Source organism: Protopterus annectens, chromosome 14.part0, assembly GCF_019279795.1.
Source record: "Protopterus annectens isolate FY-2018-M chromosome 14.part0, PAN1.0, whole genome shotgun sequence".
In the NCBI taxonomy this organism is placed as follows: domain Eukaryota; kingdom Metazoa; phylum Chordata; order Ceratodontiformes; family Protopteridae; genus Protopterus; species Protopterus annectens.
In genome coordinates this window covers 1,073,958,323-1,073,982,866 of record NC_056748.1, presented here as the reverse complement: position 1 = coordinate 1,073,982,866, position 24,544 = coordinate 1,073,958,323, and the positions used below count along the sequence as shown (strand labels likewise).

At 39.5% G+C, this 24,544-nt stretch overlaps 1 protein-coding gene across 1 annotated transcript in view; it reads left to right on the top strand.

Moving 5' to 3' along the window:
- The first annotated feature begins 1,553 nt into the window (after positions 1 to 1,553).
- Positions 1,554 to 24,544, top strand: part of LOC122788763 (outer dynein arm protein 1-like) — a 683,950-nt gene continuing 660,959 nt past the window's right edge. The window contains exon 1 of the mRNA XM_044055657.1: positions 1,554 to 1,913. Within this exon, the coding sequence (XP_043911592.1) occupies positions 1,874 to 1,913 (40 nt within the window). The 5' untranslated portion in view covers positions 1,554 to 1,873. The remainder of the gene's footprint in view (positions 1,914 to 24,544) is intronic.

The following is a 24,544-nucleotide window of genomic DNA, read 5'->3' as shown; positions in this document are numbered from 1 at the left end:
AATTGCTTGAGGAGGGGGCAGGGATGATAGATGAGGCAGATGTGGAATGAAGGAGGGTATTAAAGAGCTATGTTACGTGAGGTGGAGTCTTGGTACAATTACACAGCCAGCTGGATTGAATGTGGCTGAGAGAGTTGTTTTGAAAGAGTTAGTGCTCTCAATGGTGCAAATGGCTAGAGGAAGGCTGTTCCAGGTTTTTGCTCTTGGCCTGCAGGTAGTTTTTGTGGATTTGGAGGATGAGCTGGTTCTCTGATCATAGGGACCTGCTGGGGTTATAGTGAGAAAATAAGGAACTTGATGCAGGCAATCCTGAAATTTTGTGAGAAGTTTTTTGTGTGGTGGACAGTTGGAGGTATGTGAGAGAGTTTGGAATTCAAGCCAGTTTAATGTTTTTAGGGGTGGGCTGTGATGGGTGGAATGACGAGAGCCTGTTGCGAGTTTGGCTATTTTGTTATAGCACCGTTTTAAGTGAGGATTGGAGGTTGGTAAGCAGTTGGGAACCATATACAAGAGAAGGAAATGGGTGGATGCAAGTACTTGTTTTGTTGATGAGGAAAGGAAGTGCTTGTAAAGACGTTTTTGTTTTTTGTACACTTTGTAATACAGCTAAACTTGAAAAGAACTAGAAAAATTCCTTAATTATGATATGTTGAGTAAAACAGAACTGTGCATACAGTTTTTCTACTTTTCTTCGTATTTGTTGGCTATTTAACAAAAATACATTTTACAGCTGAACACTATTCCTAAGATAAATTACTGTAAAATCCAACTTTCCTTAAAATGAGCACTTAATGGACATGCTTATATAAAAAAGGAATAACGTGGCTTGCTTAGTGTAACTAATATTGTATCCATTATCTTGACTTCTGTAACTTTAGTATGCATCTATGAAGTTAATATTTCAAAAATAAGTACAGAACTGATCTTTCTTCAATAACCTGAAGCATATGTTAGACCAATATATTGACTGACTTGTACATTTATCACAGTCAAAAAACTCCCTTAATCTGTTTTGGTTAGATGGACATTTGAAAACTGAGCATAATATCTGTTGATGTAATTGTTAGCTGAAGTAATCCATTGATGTAATTGTTAGCTGAAGTATTCCTAGGTTTAGAAGGGTTCAAATAAAATTTCATTTATATAAACCTGTCTTGAAGGCATTCTGCTAATAGTCAAGTGGTTGGTTCATTTGTATTTATTTTAAAACAGTGCTCAAACTTCTCTTTTTTCTGTGCTTGTATCGGTCTTTATTCTTTGTAAGACTTCTAAACATATCTAAAATATGTCAAAGCCCTTGCTTCGATGCAACATGTCTGTATTCAGTGTAACATTGTCTTTATTTAAAATTCATTATACCGTAATCCATCAAACAGTAAAAGAATGTGTCAAAACACTGAAGTAAAGTTGCCATTCACAAAGCTAAGACTTTTTTTTTTTTTAATTATTAATGTTATATCCTAGGAAACCATAGTTAACGAATAACTTTGTCTTATAAAGTTTGACCTGGACAGCATTAACATTAAAGCTGAGAGACCGTGCTTTGTTTCAGATTGCAGTACATTGGTTATGCAAACATTTGGCTGCTGTGCACCTTATCAAGTTGCTAAGGACCCTTAGCTTGTTTATGGAGTCAAGCTATGAAGTGTAATCGAACAAATTACGTGCAAATACTTTTATTGCATAGAAACTTGGCAGCTGATTTCTTCTGTTGATAACTACATTCATTTTTACAGATTAAGTGGAGTACAGAATTCTGGCAGCTTAATTCTGGGTTCCTTAGTTGAATACGCAAAAAAGATATTTTCAGAACCTTTATAAAACTTAGGAAAGTTAAACATATATTTTTGCAAACAGAATTTGAAGCAGAAAAATGAAATCTACAGATGCAGTAGTATTTAAAGGGTATTCAGGTAAGTCATTTTTAACCTTTGAAATCTAGCAGTGTTTTGTAGATTCAAATGCCTGCTGGCTTCTCTGTGTTTGACACATAAGCCATTAGTAAATATGAAGAATTCTTTATCAGGATTTTATTTCACCAAATACACAAGTTACATGTTTCTGAACACTTCAGGCACACTTCATAAAGTACACTGCTGAGGTAGTCCTTTTTTTTTCCTGAAATGCCCATTTTAGGGGAAAAATTGTATAAATCTAGCATATTTTTTCCATTATGCAAACCGTTTTATCTGTTTTGAGTTGTATTACTCAAGTTATAAGTGCTACAGAAAAAAATGCATTTAAACAATCCACATTATTTTACTGGCAAAGAAAAACTAATTGGTAAATGTAACAGTTGGCTGCAATTACTTGAGTAATGATGCACCATTTACATTCCAACTCAGAATTATAATTGTATAAAAAATTTGACGATTGAATAACTAAATGTGGTATTCACTGACATTTGTTTTTCATATCCGAGTTTGTGGTTTCATGCAGTCTTGTATGAATTCATTCTTATGTATGCAGAGCTTTCAGTATCCTGTCTAAATTCATGTAATAGGGATTTATTCAGCTTGGGAGATATGACTCCCCTCTCGTGTTGCATGTTGCTTAATCTACACCCCCACATACCCTTCTAAATTGTATAATAAAATCTGAAGATGCAAGATAACAGCTGATGAGGAGATACTTTGGTTTTGACAAAACTGACAGAGGGGGCTTTAATGTTTGGTAAACTGTGTCCCTCTCTTATTTTATGGTATTTTAATATTACTTGTGTGTGACTGCTGAAAACAAGGAAATTGTACCCTTTATATTATGTGGGGCAGACAGAAAAGTTAAGCTGAAGATGAAAATATCTGTATGCATGTTCTGTGTGCAAGTCTTGGCAACTTTTTGATTCTGTGTATGAAAACAGAAAAGCAACTGCGGAGTATTGCAGGAATAATAAAAGAGAGACAGGCTGAAGGAATGATGATAGAAACTTACATTATCTAAGCATAATTTTGATGTAGTTTGACATGGCACATACACAGTTACATAAAAACATAGATTTAAAGCATAGAATAGCCTTAATTTGCCCCTATTTATTTTATAGAATAAGCTGTAGATCCCACTTATCTAACAACTCCATCATTCCAATCATAATAAATCAATTTTTACTATTTCTTCCCTTGTACCATCCTGCTATGGCTTTTCCAATCCGCCATATTTTCAATGGAATAATGCGTCCACAATGTACTCTAGCATTATCCTTCACAACGGTAATAACTTCATATTTATACTGCTGATACTTTTTCCATTGTATTGCACTATTCCAGCAGCCTTAGTTACTTTTTCAGATAGCTTAATTATCGTGAACTCGCTTGGGTTGACCACTCACAACTTGCCAGCTCCCAAGCTCAGAACTTTACTATTTTTTTTTTCAAAAGACTTTATTTTAGATTTGAATTGTCTGTTATTTTTGTCCATTTCTTTATTTTTGCCATTTCTTATCTCTGCATGTAATTCTGTGTTAGTCCTGTAGTCATATATCTCAATCTGCAGAAATTGAAAACAAGAACAAACACATTAAATTTGGGTACATCCAGCCAAAAATCTGGACATCTAACATAAAATGTGAATATCAAATAGGACTCTACTCTTCTCTCATCCAGTTAGAATACTGTGAGACAAGTTAAAAAAAAAAACAGCGAGACTAACGTGGAAGAATATTCGCAGACCGCCAAAGAATGAGCACAAAATGTGTAGACTTTAATGACATGTATTGCACGACTCTACTACACAAGGTCATTTATGTTTCTGTTTAAATAAGTCCCAGTTATTCCTGTCCCTAGTATGTTGGCCGGGTAAAATGGTTTTCTGTGTACCAGACAGCTTCAAAAATCACGTGTGATGAGGGGGGATTCCGAAAAATGTGTGAAAGTAATTCAGGCCTAAAAATACTTCTAAAACATAGGTGCATTATCTGCAGGGGAATATCAGGCCTGAAAATGGGAATGTTTTGCGAAATAGGGAGGTATGCCTACAGTATAAATTTTGAGTTATCAGCAAAAAAATCTTACTTTTCCTTAAAGATCTTTTATGTTCTAGTGTTTATAGACCTCAAAGCCAGCATTAACCACATTGACTGCCCTTTAATTAGACTGCAGTCCATCTTTCTCCTATTTTTCTATGCAATGATTTATCCCTGGTATTGTTCTGCATGCTACTGTGTTAATGTATATACACCATGTCTTTTTTTTTTAAACCACACTTATTACACATTAAAGAACTATCTTAGATCTATTTTTCATCACATTTTGGAAACAATTGAAGCAGGACCCAGACTGATTATTTTTCCTTTCTTTTGCAAAACATGCTTTTGGTTTAGCACCAGTTGCATTTTTTGCTTCATTATACACTTCTTTATTTTTTTGCAATTATTGAAATCTTGTTTAACAAATGACCTGAATTTAACAAAAAAGTTTTTGTTTTAATTTGAAGGGATGGTAGTGGAGCAGTTATTGTCCCAGTATGCAAACCTGCTATCTGTTCGAACAGGTATCTTTTTATTCTCCTTTATTTTTCAAAACAAAATTAATATTCATGAATTGATTTTGTTTTTCTTCAAACAGAACAAGAGGAATTCAGAGTTTAGTGACATGCATGTCAGAGGTCTGAAGTTTGCAAGTAAGGTTGGTTTAAGATCAGTTAGATTGCTTGCAGAAGTCTGGATTCAGCGTGGCCACATTGTCACTAGTACGAGCTGAAAATGAACTGGAGGCATTACTTGCCTTTATACTCTGTCCTCCGAGTCTTCATACTAGAATTTGATTTTTTCAGTATGGAAAATTCATTGGGGCCTATATACTGAATGCTTGGAGGCTGTTTAGACTGCACACTTCTTTTTTTATCCTTCACTTTTGAATATACTTTCTTTTCATTTGTTTTTACAGATATCCTACGAGACTGTTAAAACATGAATATCCATACACAGGCTTCCATGTGAGCAGAAGCAAATGATGCTAATGATATTTAGTCACGGATCATGTCCTTCATTTAAGCCTGATGGCAGATTATTTTGCATAAAAATGGCCTCGCTTGGTTTTGATTCTTTTCCTTGGATGTTTTCTTATGTCTGCACCTGGCATTGAGAGGGAACCTTGGCTGATTATTTCCAAAGGACCGAGGGGGGTTCCTCAGATTTTAGTTTGGGAGGAGATTCCTATGAACATTATTGAATCTTGCCAGGGGTCTGACCCTCCTAGGCTGTCTTGTACAGATGTCCCTCAGAAAAATAAGCAAAGTTTTTTTTTTTCCCTTTTAAGGATCTCTGGTGTGAATGGCAGGATTTCACTTGGGGTTTATTTAATGCTTTGGTGGCTTTGAAGCTGCTCTTTCTCTCCATTTAAGAGGAACTGGATTTCTCAGATGAGGACCTGGACTCTGGGAATAGCCTTTGTCTTACTCTTAGCATATCCCTTCCTCTTCAGACTATGGTTCAGAGGAGGAGGATTCTAGAAGTCCAGATTCCCCCCGGAGGAACTCCCCTATGGGGATACCATTGCCCTTGTACTGGATTAATTTAAGTGAGATTGTTCTCAAGTCTCTCAGATTCAAAGAAGATAGGAGCTCCTACAGATGGTGTTTTCTAAGCCATCTGTTGTTCCTGCTATTCTAGCTGCCTTCTGTACACCTTCTCAGTGTTTCTAGCCACTGATTCTTAGGCCTCTGCACCCAAGAATCCACCTGATTTCTACAAAGTGCCTAATGTGTGCAAATTTATTTACAAATACCCTTCTGTCATGTCAGTCACCTCTGGTAAGCCGTACAAATTATTAGCCTCTACCAAGCTGTTGCCTTCTGATAAGGATAGTAGGACTGTGGAAAGGTTGGGTAAGAAAGTTTACACTGCTGCCGCTTTATCCCTTAGGGCTATCAGGTACCCAACTCGTATGTTTTGGACCTCCTTTCCTAGGTTTCTAAGGTGATTTCTGACTTTCCTGACTTAGGGTGAAGGCTTTTGTCCTTTCCCTGATAGGCTGTACTCTCAAGTTGCCTGTCACTTAAATGTAGTTATGATGCAGTTGATGCCTCTTTCGGGGCTGCTGCCTTTAGTTCAGTTATGAGGCATTACTCTAGGCTTTGACTGATTGACATTAAGGTCAAACTTTTAGATGCTCCTTTGGATAATCTTTTTGTATCTGTTACAGCTGAGCTTTTCAAGTTTTTCCAGGACAAAGGTAAAAAACATACAGGATTTGGAATACATTTTTGTTTCTCCTGTTCCCAAATTTCAGAGGAATTAACACACTGTCTGCTTTTGTTTACAGGCATTGTTGCCCTCCTCCCAAGGGCAAGAAAGGTTCTAGGCATATGCCTCCTAGTAGGTTTACTCATACTCCAGCCATCCAGAAAGAACCTCTTCAGGATAACCCAGTTCTGTCTGACAGTTTGCTTCCTCCTGCCCTTGGCCAGGTTCCCTTGTCCCTCTGTCTGTTCCAGTCTCATGCACATTGGCTTTGATAACTTCAGACTCTTGGATTCTGTCCATTATTAATCACAGACATTTCATGGTTTGGATAACCCTTCCCCATTTTCAGGCATTCCTCAGCCTCCTCAGGGAACAGCTCTCTCATTTCCCAGAGGTTTCTAATTCTCTTTTGGCTCAGGGCACCATTTGGTCTGTTTCTCCTGCCCAGATGGGGAAGGGATGTTTCTGGTCCTATGAAAGGAGGGCACTTGGAGACCAGTTGTGGACCTTACCATGCTGGCCACCTTTCTGAATATTCCTTCCTTTTTGGATGTTCTCTACAAATATTATTCCCTCTTCTTTTACCCCAGGCTTTTTTGGTCTCTCTTGATCTGAAGGATGCATACCTTCACGTCTTCAGGAAATGTTTACATTTCTCTCTTTCTTGCATTTTTGGTTCTCTACTTTGCCCTTTGGCATCTCTGCTGCCCAAAGGGTATTCATCAAATGATTTGTTCCTGCCATTGCTTTTTTCAGGGTTTGAGGAATTCAGATCTTTTCCCTAGATCTAGATCTGCTTATTGAAGCTCCTTCTCCCAAACCTCTGCTGCAGGATCTCAAATTTACTAGTTCCCTGTTAGTCTGGGATTCGCCATAAACGTCCAGAAATACATTCAGATGCCTTCCCAGGATCACATTGTCCTCAGCTGCAGGCTTCAGATGGCTACCATACTGGCTTCCCTGCCTGCTCCTGGAGGCCATCTCGAATTGCCTTTTTCCAATCCCTTCTTCCTTTGGTGTCCGTCTCTGCCAGGGAATTTCTCTGGGTTCTTGGGTTCCACCATTCCCATGCTGCCTGTCACCAGACTTCATATGAGAACGCTTCTTTGGTACATCATCAGTGTGGCTCCAATGTTGCCATACACTGCGTTTTCTTGGTACCTTTTCTTTCCTGTCTCAAGCTTGAGCTTCAGTGGTGGATTCATCAACTTCTCTCAACCTGGGGATTCCTTTTCACGCTCCAGTTCCAACTCAGGAGCTCATTACAGATGCTTCAGATTGGGGTTGGTGTGCCTCCTGCAGCCCCTGTAATATTCAGAGTTTGGTTACCAGCCTTATCAGGAGTCGCACCACATCAATATAAAGCAGATGAGGGCTCTGTTTCAGGCTTTTCATTCCATCTTTCATCTTGGCCCTCAGACAATACGACTGTGATTGTTGTATGTTAACAAGGAAGGGTGGGGGGGGTACAAGGTACTGTCTTTCTTTGTAGACCAAGTCCTCAGGTCAGGGAACTAGCTATCCAGTATCAAGTGACTCCAGTATCAAGTGACTCCCTTCAGGCTGTTTCCATTCCTTCAGATGGCACTCTAGAGGTTAGAGTCCTTCGGCAGGTCCAGCACACAAGCTTACAAATAGATGCTTCATAGAGATGTGTTCTTGGACATTGTCCATTGGTGATGTATTCCTTAACCGACAGCTTCCTCTATTTTGTTCTAGAGTCCCAAGTGCTCTGGCTTGGAAAGTGGACACCTGTGTTCCTTGGAAGGGGGTGGTTTTGGATCCCTTCCCTCCCCTTCATCTGTTACCATGAGTCTTGCACAGGATCAGGTTGTACTCTCCCAAAATCTTGCTAGCGACTCTCTTTTGGCCCATGCAGCATTGGTTCCCTAAGTTACCTAACTGGGCACATCTTGCACAAGACAAGGGCTCCATTTATCCATCCTCCCTTGTCCACCCTTAACTGGATGCTGTGGGTGATAGGGTTTTGACACCTTTCAGGCACCTCTTTTCTGAGGATTTGCTTAATTTCTACAGGAGGCTAGGAAGCCTACTACTAGAGAACCATACGTGTCCAAATGTCAACTATTTTCTGTCTGGTTCTCTTTCACCATCAGGATCCCTTATTTGTGGAGGTTTCTCTGGCTGTCTCATTTGTATGATCTGTATCATGATGTTTTGGCATATTCTTCAGTTAAAGTGCACTTGTCAGCAGTTTCTGCTTGTCTGCCTTTGACTCTTCCTATGAACTCTAGATTTGAGGTCAAGCAATTTCTTTAATATTTCCTTCATATCAGGGGTGTCAGCCTATTACACCTACCTCTGACCTAATTCTTTTACTTAAAACTGACTCACTTTTCGATTTGGATAGACTGCTCAGGTATTTAGATAAAACTAAAGTTATTCACAAATCTGAGCAGCTTTTTGTTTCCTTTCATCCCTGGACCTTGAGTTTGGCTGTCTCTATGCAAACCAATTCATCCTGGATTTTTAAGGCCATGTTTATTTTGTTACTGTTTTCATGGGAAATGTCTTTCCTTGTAAAGGAGCATCCTACTAGGCCAGTTGCCTCCTCTGGTGGTGGTACTTTTAAGGTCCGGGATACAATTCCATCCTTAAGGTTGCTACTTGGTCCTCTTTTCATACTTTCACTAAGCATTACAAGCTAGGTGTTCTTTCCAAGGCCAGGGTTATCCTGCATCAGTGTGTAGAGGGCTCTTCTGGACCTTCCTTCTGAGCTCTTGGACTCTCTCTTAGGTAAGGAATACTGCAACAGTGATATGGAAGGACATAGTACAGTTGTGTAAATAGTACAGTACAGAACAGTAGATGTTCTCTTCACTGTTGTAGTATTTGTTCACTCCCTCCTACCCCCTCTGTTTTACTTCTTGGACTGTACTTTTCTTGCCCTCCTGGTCAAGGGACTCATTTTCTTTTTCTCCTTCTGGGTGCACATGTTCTAGTCCCTAAGAACATTGTTCCTCCTTTTGGGCATTTTCATTTCTAAGTGTATGTTCATATATCACCTTTATGCCCTACAGCTTGTGTGGAGAGCAGATGTATGATGCACAGTGTCTATAAAAACTAAAGGCTTTTGTATACTGGCTGGATGTTGAGCTATCCTTGGCAGGACATCCCATCGGGAAGGAATACTGCAACAATGAAAAGAAAGGTATCTACACAACTGTACTATTGTAAATTAGCATTGAGTCAGAATCCCACTATCATTGTGGTTTGGGATGCTTACTGCTTCTGGTCATTAAAATACATGGAATAACTTTATTGGGATAAGGGAACTCATGGCAGTCCAGCATGCAAAAACCAAACTAAGTAAAACCCAAATGTAGGTTGTATACCAAGACACCGGGAATACAACAACATTCTGTTACAAGATTTACTGTAATGATGAACACTTTTTTTTGTCTGTAAAATAAGACCTCATCAGAACATCATTGTAATAAAAAAAAATCCATATGTATAACTTCCCTGAATAATCACATGATCAAAAAATGTACAGTCGTTGGAACAAGCATTAAGGTGACACACACTACCAATTTAAAATCATAGCCACATAAAACAATTTGGCAAATATATGCCAATAAAGCTTTCTGTACTCTACCCTGGTGTCCATTACAATGGAACAGGCTTGAAGTATGTTTATGAACAAGTAGATGACATTGAATGTAGATTTAATACCAATACTTTATACAGGCATATGAATGTTTGCACTTATAGTGGTTTAACTTCTTTGTTTTGGATCAGATTGTAATGGACACCAGGGGTGGACTGTGGGAGACGAGGGGCGAGTATAGACTGTTTTATTGGGAGTTAAACTGGCTCTTCCCTGATCGTATTGATAACATTTCCTTTCCACTGTAAGTGTTTTAAAAATGGGAGAAGATAAGATTTAGTTTGGCTGTCCAAACACTTCTTTTATTATTACTTGTGTATATATTTTTTAATGCTACATATAGTCCTTTTGCCCTTCACAGATTTTCTGTGTTTTATATATAATGTTTTCTTTTTGTTTTGTGTATTTGCCGAATTGTTTTATGTGGCTACAACTTTAAATTGGGGAGTGTCACCATAATTCTGGTTATAATGAGGGGGCATTTTTGGTCATGTGATTATTCAATGAAGTCATATGTTGTTTTTTAATTTTTATTACAATGATCTGATGAAGTCTTACATTTTATAGACAAGAACGCTCAATATTACAATACATTTTTAACCAAACTTTCTTTTTTTCTACATTCCTGGTGTCTTGGTATACAGCTCACATTTGAGTTTTACTTCATAAGGGTAAGGCTTCCTTGTATGAGTAATGACTGTGATGAAGCCAGAAGGGGAAAGTAACTAGTACCTTATTATGCAACTGTGCAAAACAAATATCAAAATCAGCAGTATGGACTACATTTGCTTGGAATTAACACATTGTGTAGTCATATCAGGCTTTGTCTGTGCAGAATTAAATTTATCAGGAATAACTTGGGCAACAGACTTGGTAATGTCTGATTCAGAGGCAACTTAATATGTCTCTCCCATCTTTGAGACGGGGAGCATAAAATAAATCTAATGTTGGCTATTTGTATGCAGATAATGTGATACAAATAAGGATGCTAAGCCTTGCCTCAGTGCAGAATTTAATCAGAAGGTGACAACCACATTTTAATGGAGCTGAAATAATTTTGCTTCCATCTTTGTTGGAAATGTAATTTGTGCATCAGTTATTCAACAAGCCAGTCCTGCAGTGTTCTACATAGATTTGCCATCCTTTGTTGATGTGATGTTGCTCGGTAGATAATGAAGGACAATTGACCAGAAATGCTAATGATTTGCAGAGGTAAAATACCTGAAGCAGTCATTTGATCAAACTTTGAAGAAGGCCGATCTTTCTTAGAAGTACTGATCACATCACTTAAGTCATTGTCAAGGGGGAGGCAGGAATGTCCCATGCTTCCTCCAAGTTTCAACAAAGTCCTTCTAAAATATTTATGTAATTTGCTAATGTCCTTATCACTGTTTGCAGTATTCATAACATGTGTGAGCTCTTGCCAAGGTTAGCCAAATATCTGGCCAGTAGACCAAGGCCTTTACATCCTCCCCATGTTGTATGTCCATTATATGCTCCACACGCAGGTGAAGGCCAATTCCCCATAAAGATCGTCACAAGAAGTGTTTGTTCTGTCTAGGTGCTTCTCACAATCCTACCCAGTGTACGATTTGTAAGACATTTCTTCCCAAAGCACTTCACAGCTATCTTTCCTCTTTATTAATTTATCTTGAGAACCACCATCTCTGAGTTTTGACACAGGATACCATTGCCTAATCTGCCTGCCCTGAGGTACAGTCGTCTCATAAAAAGAAAACCAAAAATCTTGGTCTGGCTCTGCTGCTATCCAGCCTCCACCAAACCTGTTTCTGAGTGAAGACCCCAAAGAGTGTCTGGTACTAACACCAGTTTCCTCTGCTGCTACCATGTTGGAGGCCAGAAAGGAAGTGGCTTCTCACATGTCTTTTGAGACATTGCAAATGGCCATTGAGGGGGATCTATGAGCACTCCAAGATTGGTCATTGCTAAACACATTCCAGTCATTGCTAGGGATCCTCAGAAAGAAGGGTATGACTTTTTTACCCAGGGGTGTTTCACTGCCCTAATGGCTTTAAGACCACTTTCCAGGTGTCTGTTCCTGCTTCTGCTTGGTCATTTACTAAGCCTGATCCTTCAAATAAGGAAGAAGATTCAGGAGATGAATCACTGGTCTACTCCTCACAGATTACCTTGCCTTTGGACTATGGGGCTGAAGAGGAGGATTCATTGAGTCCTGATTCTCCCTTTGAGGAGTTGTCCACCTGATGTTACAGTTGTTCGCTTGATGAAGCATTTTAAGTGGGATTGATCACAGGTGTCTAATATTCAGAAGAGGTATTATGAGCTTTTGCAGATAGGGGGAACAACAGAAGGTTTTAAGAGTTTGTGTTTAATGCCTTGTTGGAGTCATTTGCAGCTGCATTTTTGGCTCCTGATTCCCAGCATCTAAGCCCCTAAGAAGCCTGGCTATTTATAAGGTGCCTGAGGCCTTTAAGTACATCTACAAGTGTCCTCCTTCAAACCCTACCATGGTTTGTTTTTGCTGATAAGCTATCTAAGATTTTGCCCTCTTCAAAACATCCTATTTCTCATATGGAGAGGCTGGCAAAAAAGGTGTACATTTCTACCACTCTGGGCCTTCAAGGCCATAAATTATCAAATTATCAAACTCGTATTGCAAGTATGTTTTTTGTCCTTTTGTCTGAACTTGTTGAGGGGGAGGGGTAGTCAGACATTCCTGACTCTGAAGGTAAGACTACTGCCCTCTCCTTATTGAGTTCCACTTCTCAGGTTGCTTGTCACTCCAAATGTAGTTATGCTCTAGCTGATGTATCCTCTAGAACTGCTGCTTCAGGTTTATTTATGACAAGTTATTCCTGGCTTTACTTGATGATATTAAGGCCAAGCTCCTAGACGCTCCTTTAGATAATCAAAATCTGTTTGGTATGGCTGCTGCTGCTGACTTGGTTAAAACTGTACAAGACAAAGGTAAAGTGATGCAGGATCTTAAACATAGTTTTGTTTTGCTAATAAATTTAAGAGAAACTATCCGTCAAAGTTTGCCTTTGTGTATAGGCAGCCTCATCAGCCTTCTAAGGGAAAGAGGTTTCCTAAGTGTATGCTGTCTGATAAACCTGCCCCAGCTTCTAAAACTTGAAAGCTCACTTTTCAGGACAAATCTGCCACCATCTGATATACTTTCTCCCCTTCCCTCCACCAGGTTTTCCTGTCTTTCGGGCTTTCACCAACTCGCCATGTCTGGTAACAAATTACTTCAGACTAGGTTTTGTCCATTATCCACCACTGTTTATTTTATAGCATGGAACTCCCATCCCCCTTCTCAGATCGTCTTCAACCTCTCCAGACAGACTTCCTAATTTTTCTTGGTTCTGTAGGATATACTGCATCAAGGCACCATTCAGCCCATTTCAGAATCCCAAAGAAGAATTGGGTTTTACTCCAGAATGGTACTGATTCCCAGAACAGAGGGGTCTTGGAGACAGGTGTTAATACTCTCCTGCTTTTATAAAGATTCCATTCTTTCAAGATACTTTTTCCCACCAGACTCAGTTTCCGTCCTCATATTCCATCTTCATATTACCATTCACCTTTTATTTAGGAAGTTTTTGCATTTCTCTGTTTCTTCTCCTTTTCAATTCTTTACTACTCCCTTACTCCCTTTGTCTCTCTAATGCCCCAAGAGTGTTCACCAAATGTCTCGCTTCTGTCAAACTTTTTCATGCTTCAGGGAATTCTGATATTCCCATATCTGGATGACCTGCTTCTTCAGGCTCCCTTTCAATCCAGGCTTTTGCAGGATCTGCATTTTGCCATGTTCTTCCTGTGTGGTCTGGGATTCGTCACTCGTCTTTAAGTCCAGTCTGACTTCTTTCTCAAAGCTATATTTTTGTCTGGGTTGCAGAATCCAAGCTATTCCAGTGTTGGTTTCTCTTCCTTTTCTCAAGGTTCTGCCTTGGACAACCTACTTCCAGTTTCAGCTTATCCTTTCTCACTCCTGCAAGATAATTTTGGAGAGCCTTGGGGCTCCTAGCAGCTACCCTTCTCCTGCTTCTCCTTGTCAAGCTTCATATGAGGAATAGTCAGTGATACTAAAGACTGACTCCAGCATTGTCCGCATCTGGAGTTTCCATTTCCCTTACTTCCTTGTCTCAAACTTGAGGTTTACTGGTGGATTCAGCAGATCTCCTTCAGTTCAGAGCTGTCTTTTCAGGTTCCTAACCCTACGTGAGCTGTTAACAGATGCTTCTGATCAGGGGTGGGGAGTCTATTCCAGCAATCTGAGGATTCAGGTTCTATGGCCCCTTCATCAGAGGTCAGACCACATCAACATAAGAGAAGAGGATGATCATTCTTGCTCGTTAGTCCTTCTCTGCTCTTTGGTTTTCAGACCCTTTAAAGGTTTGTACAAACAACACCATGGTCATGTAACACATCAATGAAGGGGGGGGGGGCACAAGGTCTTATCTTTGCAGACTGGCTCTTCAGGCCTGGGATTTGGCTATCTGCCAACAGGTAACCCTTCAGGTGGTTTACATCATAACACAAGGCATACTCCCTGAGCAGGTCCAGGACACAACCTTGTGAATGGATGCTTCACAGAGTGATGTTTCTGGACATAATACATCGGTTGGGTACTCCTTAAGTGGATCTTTTTGCCTCCCCTTTGAACAGACAACTTCCTTAATTCTGTTCCAGTCCTAACTCCTCTGACTTGGAAGGTGGACGCCTTGTACATTCCCTGGAAGAGAATCTTCCTATATGCTTACCTTTTCCTCTAATTCTCTGGGTTGCGCACAAGATTGTGAAGGACTCCCCAAGAAACATGTTGGTGACTACCTTTTGGCCCAGATAGCACTGGTTTCCCCCTTTTTGCACCTGGTCAGGAGCAATCGTCACAAGTTACCTCACCAGATGGATCTTCTCACACAAAACAAAGGGCTTCTCATTCATCCTCACTCATCTACTCTTCAGTTGACACTTTGGGTGATATGATTTTAATCCCTTATAGACACCACATTTCTGAGGACATGCTTAGGGTTCTGTGAGAGCCAGAGAACCCAATACCAGAATATCTTTTACATTGCTGAATGGAAAAGATTTTCTGTTGGGTGTCTCCAGCATCACCAGGATCCTTTCTCAGTTTGGGTCCCTTTAGTTCTTTGTGAACTCCATTCTGGCTTAGCATATCCTTCTGTTATAGCTCACTTTTCAGCAATTTCTCCACTCTTCAACCCATCGTTGGCCTCTTGTTTTGTAGTCAGAGTTCCTTAAAAGCATCTTTTATATCAGGGCCTCAGGGAAACCTATTCCTCCCTCTTGAGACCTTAATTTTATCCATGCGAAACTGACTTGGGCTCCTTTTGGAGCATGCTTCTTTGCAACACTGCACTTGGAAGGCTGTTTTGTTGGTTACCCTCACTTCAGCCAAGAGAGTATTTGAACTTCAAGCTTTGAGGGTGGTTCCTCCCTTTTTGATTTTTCATAGGGACAGAGTGTCTCTGTATACTAATCTTTTATGCACAAGGTGGTCAATGAGTTGTCCCTTAATCAGTCCATTCATCTTCCTTCATTTTTTCCACATTCTGCTAGTGAGATAGTTCTACACACCTTGGGTCTATATAGAATGCTTTGATATTATTTGGATAAGATAAAGGCTATCCACAAATCTGAGCAGCTTTTCATTTATTTTCATACCAGGACATTGGGTTTGATGGTTTCTAAGCAAACCATCTCCGCCTTGATTTTTTTAAGGTAATTTCCTTTTGTCTTTTCTTGAAAACCGGTATCTGCTTTTGGTCAAGCTCACTCTGAGGGCAGTGTACTCTTCTGGACCTTCCTTCAAGGGTTTGTATTCTAGATCCATCCTTGAAGCTGCACTTGGTCCTCTCTCCAGACTTCTTCTAAATATTAAGTTGGACGCGATTTCCAAAATCAGCCAGTGGGGGATGCATAGCCATTGTATTTCTTTGCACTGGACCCAAGCCCCAATAAATGGGGAGGGTTACTTCAGGAAGGGCATCCTGCGTAAAATTTTTGCCAGATAAAATATGCGGACAACAATACAGATTTCCATACCAGATCAGTCTAAGCCCAGGTTAGCAATGACCACCTGCAGTACTGTCAACAGGGTGCTGGTGGAAATCTGGCTACTGTTGGCTGATGAAGAAGTGGGTTAAGGCATGCCCAGAGGTAGGAAGAGAGGAGAAAGGTTAGGAGTGTGGTAGTGAGGGTATGTACTTTCAATGTTGGCAGTATGACTGGTATAGGGAGAGAGCTAGCTGATGTGATGGACAGAAGGAAGGCTGATATATTGTGTATGCAAGAGACTAGGTGGAAGGGAAGTAAGGCCATGTTGGAGGTGGGCTCAAATTGTTCTACCATGGTGTGGATGGGAAGAAAAATGGGATAGGGGTTATCCTGAAGGAAGAGCATGTTAAGTGTTTTGGAGGTGAAAAGAGTGTTGGATAGAGTGATGTTTATGAAGCTGGAAATTGATGGTGTGATGAATGTTGTTAGTGCATATGCTATGCAAGTTGGGTGTGAGATGGATGAGAAAGAAACGTTTTGGACCAAGTTGAAGTGGTGGGGAGTGTACTCAAGAGTGTGAGAGTGGTAACTGGAGTGCAATTCAGTGGGCTTCTTGAAGCGAACAGAAGGGATGAAGAGGTGATGGGTGGGTATGGTGTTATGGAGAGGAATGCAGAAGGTCAGATGGTAGTGGATTTTGCAAAAATGATGGACATTGTTGTAGTGAATACATATTGTAACAAGAGGGAGGGGCATAGGGTGATGTACAAGAGTGGAGGAAGAAGCATACATCTGGATTATATCCTGTGTAGGAGGACCAGTCTAAAGGAGATTGGAGACTGCAAAGTGGTGATGGGAAAGCATAATTAGGCAGCATAGGATGATGATGGTGATCAAGATGAGGAGGAAAAAAATGAAGGCAGTGCCAAAGATCAAATGGTAGAAGTTGAAAAAGGATGACTGTAAGGTGGAGTTCAACCAAGAGTTGAGACAGGCACTGGGTGGCAATGAACAGTTACCAGATAGCTGGGTAGCCACAGCAGAGGTAGTAAGGGAGACTGCTAGAAAGGTACTTGGTGTGACATCTGGACAGAGGAGGACAAGAAAACCTGGTGGTGTAATGAGGAAGCACAGCAGAGTGTACAGAGAAACAGGTTGGCGAAGTGGGAATCACCATAGAGATGAAAAAAGTAAACAGGAGTACAAGGATATGAGGCATATGGTGAAGAGAGATGGCAACGCATAAGGCGTATGGCAAGTTGTATGAAAGGCTGGACACTAAGGAGGGAGATAAGGACCTGTACCGATTAGCTAGACAGAGGGACCGAGCTGGGAAAGATGTGCAGCAAGTTAGGGTGATTAGGGTGAATAAGTGTATTGGTACCGATTTTAAAAAGTGTGATGTGTGGAACTGTAGTAGCTATAGAGGGATAAAATCTATCTTTCACAGCATGAAGTTATGCGAAAGGGTAGTGGAAACTAGGTAAGAAGGGAAGTAATGATTTAGTGAGCAGCAGAATGGTTTCATGCCAGAAAAGAGCACTACAGATGCGAGGTTTGCTGTGAGTGTTGATGGAGAAGTATAGAGAAGGTCAGAATGAGTTGCAGTGTCTTTGTGGACTTGGAGAAAGCATATGGTAGGGTGCATAGAACAGGAGTTGTGGTATTGTATGAGCAAGTTGGAAGTGGCAGAGGAGTATGTAAGAGTGGTACAGAATATGCATGCGGGCAGTGTGACAGTGGTGAGGTCTGCAGTAGGAGTGACAGATGCGTTCAAGGTGGAGGTAGAATTAAATCAAGGATCAGGTCTAAGCCCTTTCTTATTTGTAATGGTGATGGACAGGTTGACAGATGAGATCCAGACAGGAGTCCCTGTGGACTATGATGTTTGCAGATGACATTGTGATCTGTAGTGAGAGTAGGGAACAGGTGGAGGAGACCCTCGAGAGATGGAGATATGCTCTAGAGAGAAGAGGAATGAAGGTCAGCAGGACTAAGATAGAATATATGTGTGTGAATGAGAGGGAGGATAGAGGAATGGTGAGGCTGCAAGGGAGTAGAGCTGGAGAAGGTGGGCGAGTTTAAATTTGGGCGGCATGATGTCAGAGAATCTTCTTGGGCTAGGCTTGTATAGGCTCCAGGGCCGTTAGTCTAGTACACACCTATGAAATACTTCGTTCAACAGTTCAGAGTAATGGTGAGTGTGGAAGAGCAGTGAAGAGTCCAGGCTGGGTGGAGTGGGTAGAGAAGTGACAGGAGTGATTTGTGACAGACTGGTACCAGTAAGAGTGAAAATGGAAGGTTGACCAAGATGGTAGTGAGACCAGCTATATTATATGGATTGGAGATGGTCGCACTGATAAAAAGACAAGAGATGGCAAAGTTAGATGTTGTGAGGCTAAGATTTGCTTTGCGTGTGATGAGGATGGACAGGATTAGAAATGAGTATATTAGAGGGTCAGCTCAGGTTGGACAGTTTTTTGGAGGTGCGATTGCATTGGTTTGGACATGTGCTGTGGAGGGATGCTGGATATCTTGGGAGGAGGATGCTAAGGAATAGATCTGCCAGGTAAGAGGAAGGCCTAACATAAAGTTTATGGATGTGGTGAGCGATGACATGCAGGGGGTTTGTGTGACAGAGCAAGATGCAGAGGACAGGAAGAAATGGAAAAAGATGATCCACTGTGGTGACCCCTAACTGGAACAGCTGAAAGAAAAAGGAGGAGGATGTAGTTTCCTTAATGAGGGCGGGATTTGCCAGGGCTAACCTTAATGTGCCTGTGCAGGGCTCCTCTGTGCCTTCCTCCTCCCATCCTTTTCAGTATTTCTGGCAAAATATCCCACGTTATGAATACTGTGATGGTGATGCATAAGGACATAGTGCAGTTGTGTAAAATCTTACCATAACAGTAGGTGTTGTTTTCACTTTTCAGTATTCACTCCCTCTCTCCTGCCCCCTTTCTCTCATTCTCTTGTTGCAGAAGTTCTTCTGGGGCACTTCAATTCTGAGTATGGAGCATACATATGCCAACTTTATGCCCTACACCTGTGTGGGAGCATGCACCTGATGGATGATGCTGGAAGGATGTAAATGCTTTGTTATACTGGCCGCATGTTGGGCTATCCTTGGCAGGAGATCTCACATTATGAATACTGAAACAGTGAAAAAGACATCTACAGTTATGGTAAGATATTACACAACTGTACTTACTCTTTTGTGCTCTATTTTAGTTCATGTTTGTCAAATATTTTAAAATCTCGGCTTAGTTCGTAGGCACACAGGACCATCAAGACGTTGGTAGCATAGTAGTTAACTTGGGTATGAGGATTTCTACATATCCCAGGTATGGATTTAGTCCTTCTTCCAATTAACAACTTTGGCTTTGAAAGCAGATAGGGTGTTATTTCCTTTACTGTACAGAAGTTTATCCCAAATGCAGAGTAAGCACTGGGTTCAAACCACTGGTAGCTGCTGTTATTGCATTGGAGGGTGAGGTCTTTGACTTGAATGCTAGACAGAGGAGTTAAGGGGATGGATCTTCATTGCTCGAAAGGCTAGATAGAAATTATTCTGTCTCGTATAGACTCAATAGAGGTAAAGTGATAGATATTTTAGTCTTAAATGTAAACTGTGTTATCCAGAAATCCTTCTTGATCAGAAACCTTTGAGCTTTTACAAGTTGGTTAAGGTGCATTGTGAGGTATATCCTGCTTGAAAAGGGAAGTGTTCTTAAATGGTATAGGAAAGGCTAATTATAATTTAAAAGGCAAAGATATATAATAGTCAATGTTTCTGTCTGCCAATGTGAAGCTTTCAGCTTTAAACGTCATAAGTGTTTGAGACTGGTTCAAGCAGACTCAAAATAGTAAAACTGCTAACTTGTTCCAGGTGTAACATTTCGTTGTCCTCATCCTTTTAGCAGTGAAATTTGTCGCATGAAGCAGGATGTTCTTAATGGTCTGTAAATTCTGCCTAATTCTGAACAGTTCTTATATATACCGTAGGAAGAGGCCAGCAGGCAGCTGCGTCCTTGAACTCCATCCTCTAAAGCTCTCTTAAAAGCTGTAAGGAGACACTTCCTGATCCCCAGAGCACAAGAGTTTCAGGCGTGTAACAAATACAAATATATTTATTCATTTACAGTTTGGACTTGTTTACTGACCCTTTTTTGCCATTACCTGTGAAAAGGGTGTTTATATCACGTTATCGAAAGATGAAAATAGCGAACAGTATTTTATCAGCCTCAAAACATCTAAACATGAAAATATCGAACATTCAGAACAGCAAATTTTTTTCCCATGGAAAAAATTTGCTGCTCCGAAATGCACACAACACAAGCACATCAAACAAATGGCAACCACACACACACACTTAAATTCCTACATCTAACACTACACTAAACTAAACATACACTACTATCTACCCACTTACCTTAACCCAAACCCTAACCCTAAGGTTCGTCACTATCGCGCACTCACCTAACCCGCGCCCTAACTCACTTAAACAGCCCCTAACGTACAAACAATCGCACACTTACCTGAACCCAACCCATAACTTTCCACCACAGCGCTAAGAATAGCAAAGCCAGAGAAACGGCCAACCGAATTCTTTCCTGAGGAAAGAATTCGCTGTTGTGCAGCTTCACTACTTTTAGCGTTAGCTGAATAGTGTTTGATATCAGAAAATTCGAAGTTTTAATACTTCAAAGTTCTGATATCGACCCTGAACAGGTACAGCAGTAAAGACAATGGAAGACCTGTAGAGTATACGACCCGGGTAGGCAGTGCTAAAGTATAAATTATAAACATGACAATAAAAATGTACATTGGAGAACCACCCGGCTAAGCCATCGATATTGCAGTGGTATACATTGGGAGAAATTTGCAAGCACTGATTTATATTTTATAATTCACAAAGAACTTTACCTGTATGTAAATATTATGTATTTCTACTGAGTCTGTAAGCCCGGTGCAGTTAACCGGTGTGTTGAAAGCAGGAACATTTTAATTAATTTTGTAGATGATGATGTAGATTCCTTTTGAAAGTTTCATAAAAGTTTTATTATATTAAGCAGTTGATTCCGTGTTGCAGGTCCAGTTCTGGAAAATGCTTTTTCTCCAGTGTTATCCTTAAATCTTTAATGAGAGTAAGAGCATTTTGCTGGGAGCTTCTAAAAGTGTAGTTTTTGTCCCTTATTTGAAGATCTTTTAACAGATGGACAGTAGCAAAGCATAAGAATTTTATTATGTATAAGGGCCATACCAGTGTACCTTTTCTAATAGTAAGCAATGTAAATATAAGTATGCATATTCCAGCTTTGGTATTACTTTTGGCTATGGCTATATGAACGGATTGGGAGAGCTGATGAGAGGTGTGTACCATAGCTTTAGCTGTGCGAATACTTTTTTTGATGATATTGCATGTGTAAATGTTCAAGATCAGAAGTGGGGGAGTCTAGTGTTAAATCTACGTATTTTTGCTGTGAAACTAATGTAAAGCATTTCCTTTAGGGTCTTTCATTGTTAATGCAGGCAGTATTGATGGTTTGCTGTTAACACCACCATAATGTTTATCTTGGAGCTATTAATGAGAAATGTGTTTGAGTGAAGCCAGTTGAACAGATCAATGGATTCAGATTTCATACTATGTTGTAATGTTGGCAGAATTTTGTTAGGTTCAGGTGCTAGTATGTCATCTGCATACTTGATTATGTTGAAATTGGGCAGATTATTTGTGATATCCTTAATAAAAAGTAAGAATAAAAGTGGATAAACAGAAGAACTGCTGAAGAACAACACCGGTCACCTTCTAAGTGAAGTTTTAGTATGAAGCGCTTTTCGTCTTGCTCGATTGCAAGACTTCTTCAGATAAAATTACATTAATTTAAACCAATTTAATACCAAATTGTTCCAGTCATGTGACAATCTAAGGTTAGTAAAAAACACACACCGCTTTCCTAAAACGTTGCCTATAAATTAACTCTTCAAATACAGGCTGAAAACCTGAAGTATAAACCATATATTAAAATAACTGGAAACATAACATTTAGATAGGGTACATTTAACACAGTTATTAACATTTAACACAGTTATTAATATTGCATATAAAAATATATTAAAAAATGATATAACCATATTTGTATAAATTTTACTTAAACTTTTTAATTTCAAAATGCAAAAAAATGGAACAAGTTTCATTCAGCCCAGAGTGGTGGTAAGCATTTGTACAAAGTTGTCACAAAAGTTCTAATCTTTCCAGTAATACCCCTACCATCCAGTATAATGCATCATATTGCAAAACTGAGAGGAGACTCGGAGAGAGTGGATCTATGAACATCTGTATGGTATCAGTAGATTAAAACAAGAAAATGCCTTAGCAGGACGTATTACTCAACATCCACAACACAAATTTAAATTTAGAGCAATTGATTGTATTATACTGGATGGCAGGGGTGGTCCAAAATATTATTACTGGAAAGATTAGAACTTTTGTGAGCAGTATAACAACTGATGAAAAACGGGCACTAGATTTCCTTAAACAAGCTAATGTAAGAATAATGCAACCTGATAAAGGGGGAGGTCTGGTGATTATGAATACTGATGAATATATTTGTAGAATGAATTTGATTCTAGATAGTAACATATGTTGAGGTTTTGAGGAATAAACTCTATATAGTGTATTCAAGAATCATAGCATTTTAAATGACATGTTCATTGAAGCTAAAATTTAATGGCAAAGAAAATATTATATGGATTTATTTAACTTTCTACCCATGCTTGCTCCAAGGTTTCCTATTCTCTTTGGATTACCTAAAATACATAAATGTCTTAATGATCCCTGTATGAGGTCCTTTGTGGTCTTTCCTTGAGAAGATTAACACTTTTGAAGTACAAGAATGACTTAAATGTTTTGACAGTAGATGTCAAAGATTTGTATTCATCTATCCCCCACTTGGAGGGGACCGAGTGGGTTAGTTTTTTGCTTTGTAGCAAGGAGGCTTCAGCAACTGAAGTGGGCCTCATTGAAGAATTGTTAGACCTAATTTTGTCTAATTTCACTTTCAATAACTGATACTTCCTGCAAACCACTGGCATGGCTATGGGCTCCGCTTGTGGGGCCAGCTTTGCCAACTTAGTTATGGCTTATGGGAGCAGGAGTATATTTTCAATAAAGTAACAATTGGAGAACATATATGCCATTACACTAGGTTTTTGGATGACCTATTTATTTTATTTAGAGGTGATGAATCTAAAGCAAATTGGTAGCTTATTTCAGTTCCACCACCCAGTTACTTACTTTTACCCACACTTTCAGCCTTAATAGGATAGCTTATTTAGATGTGGATTTAATTAAGGACAGAGACCATAATTGTTATGCAGCAAAGATTTTCAGGGAAGAAACTTATTCCATATGTTTCTACACATTAGCAGTTTCCAGCCACTACATCAGAAAAAGTCAGTAATCAAGGGGCAATTAGTCAGGGCAGCACACATGACGTGACAAATGACATGGACTTTGACATTGAATGTAATAATTTAGCGGGCATGTTCATTAAGAGGTTACCCCCAACACTTAGTGGCAGAGGTGACGTGGGAAGTCCAATATAAAAACTTAATGGATTTTATAAACCCATCCTAGGTTCCAGGAATGGACTACGTAATCACAGTGGAAATGTAATTGAGGTTTCCAATACCTCTGGGATGGTACTACATGGCACACACAATCTAGTTACTCTGTATAGTGTGAGCGCCCAACAAATGTATACCATTTTGATCAAAAATTGGGACATCATTCAAAATGATGGCATGGTGAGACAAAAGTTGCAAGAACATCCACATATTTCTTTTAAATGGGGGCCTAATCTAAAAAGCATCTTAGAGAAAAAGCCAGTCTCTTACACACAGGATAGGTATTTTCAAATGCCTTGTGTGTGATTATTGTAAAAACATTGATGTTGGACAGAGTTTTACTGTCGGGGCAGAGATATAGGATGAAAGTTAAACTTGATTGCCAGTCTAAACTTACAGTATATGCAGCCCTATGTCAGAACTGTCCCGTCTTTTTTATATTGGCAAAACCGAGAGGAGACAGAGCAGATCTATGAACATCTGTATGGTATCAGTAACAAGAAAATGCCTTAGCAAGACATATTAGTCAACATCCACAACATGGATTTAAATTTAGAGCAATTGATTGTATAATACTGGATGGCAGGGGTGGTCCAAAAACATTTATTACTGGAAAGATTAGAACTTTTGTGGCAACTTCGTACAAATGCTTACCACCACCCTGGAATGAATGAAACTCGTTCCATTTTTTTGCATTTTGAAATTAAAAAATTTAAGTAGATAAAGTCAAGAATTTTTACAAATATGGTTATATAATTTTTTAATATATTTTTATATGCAATATTAATTGTGGTAAATGTGCCCTATCTAAATGTTGTGTCCAGTTATTTTTAATATATTGGTTATACTTCAGGTTTTCAGCATGTATTTGAAGGGTTAATTGTATAGGTACATTTTAGGAAAACTGTGTTTTTTACTAACCTTAGATTGTCACATGACTGGAACAATTTGGTATTTAATTGGTTTAAATGAATATAGTTGTACCTGAAGAAGTCTTGCAATTGAACACGATGAAAAGCGCTTCATATTAAACTTAGGTGGTCTTCAGCAGTTCTGTTTATTCAGTTGTTCAGTTTCACTAGTTCATGTTCTGAAAA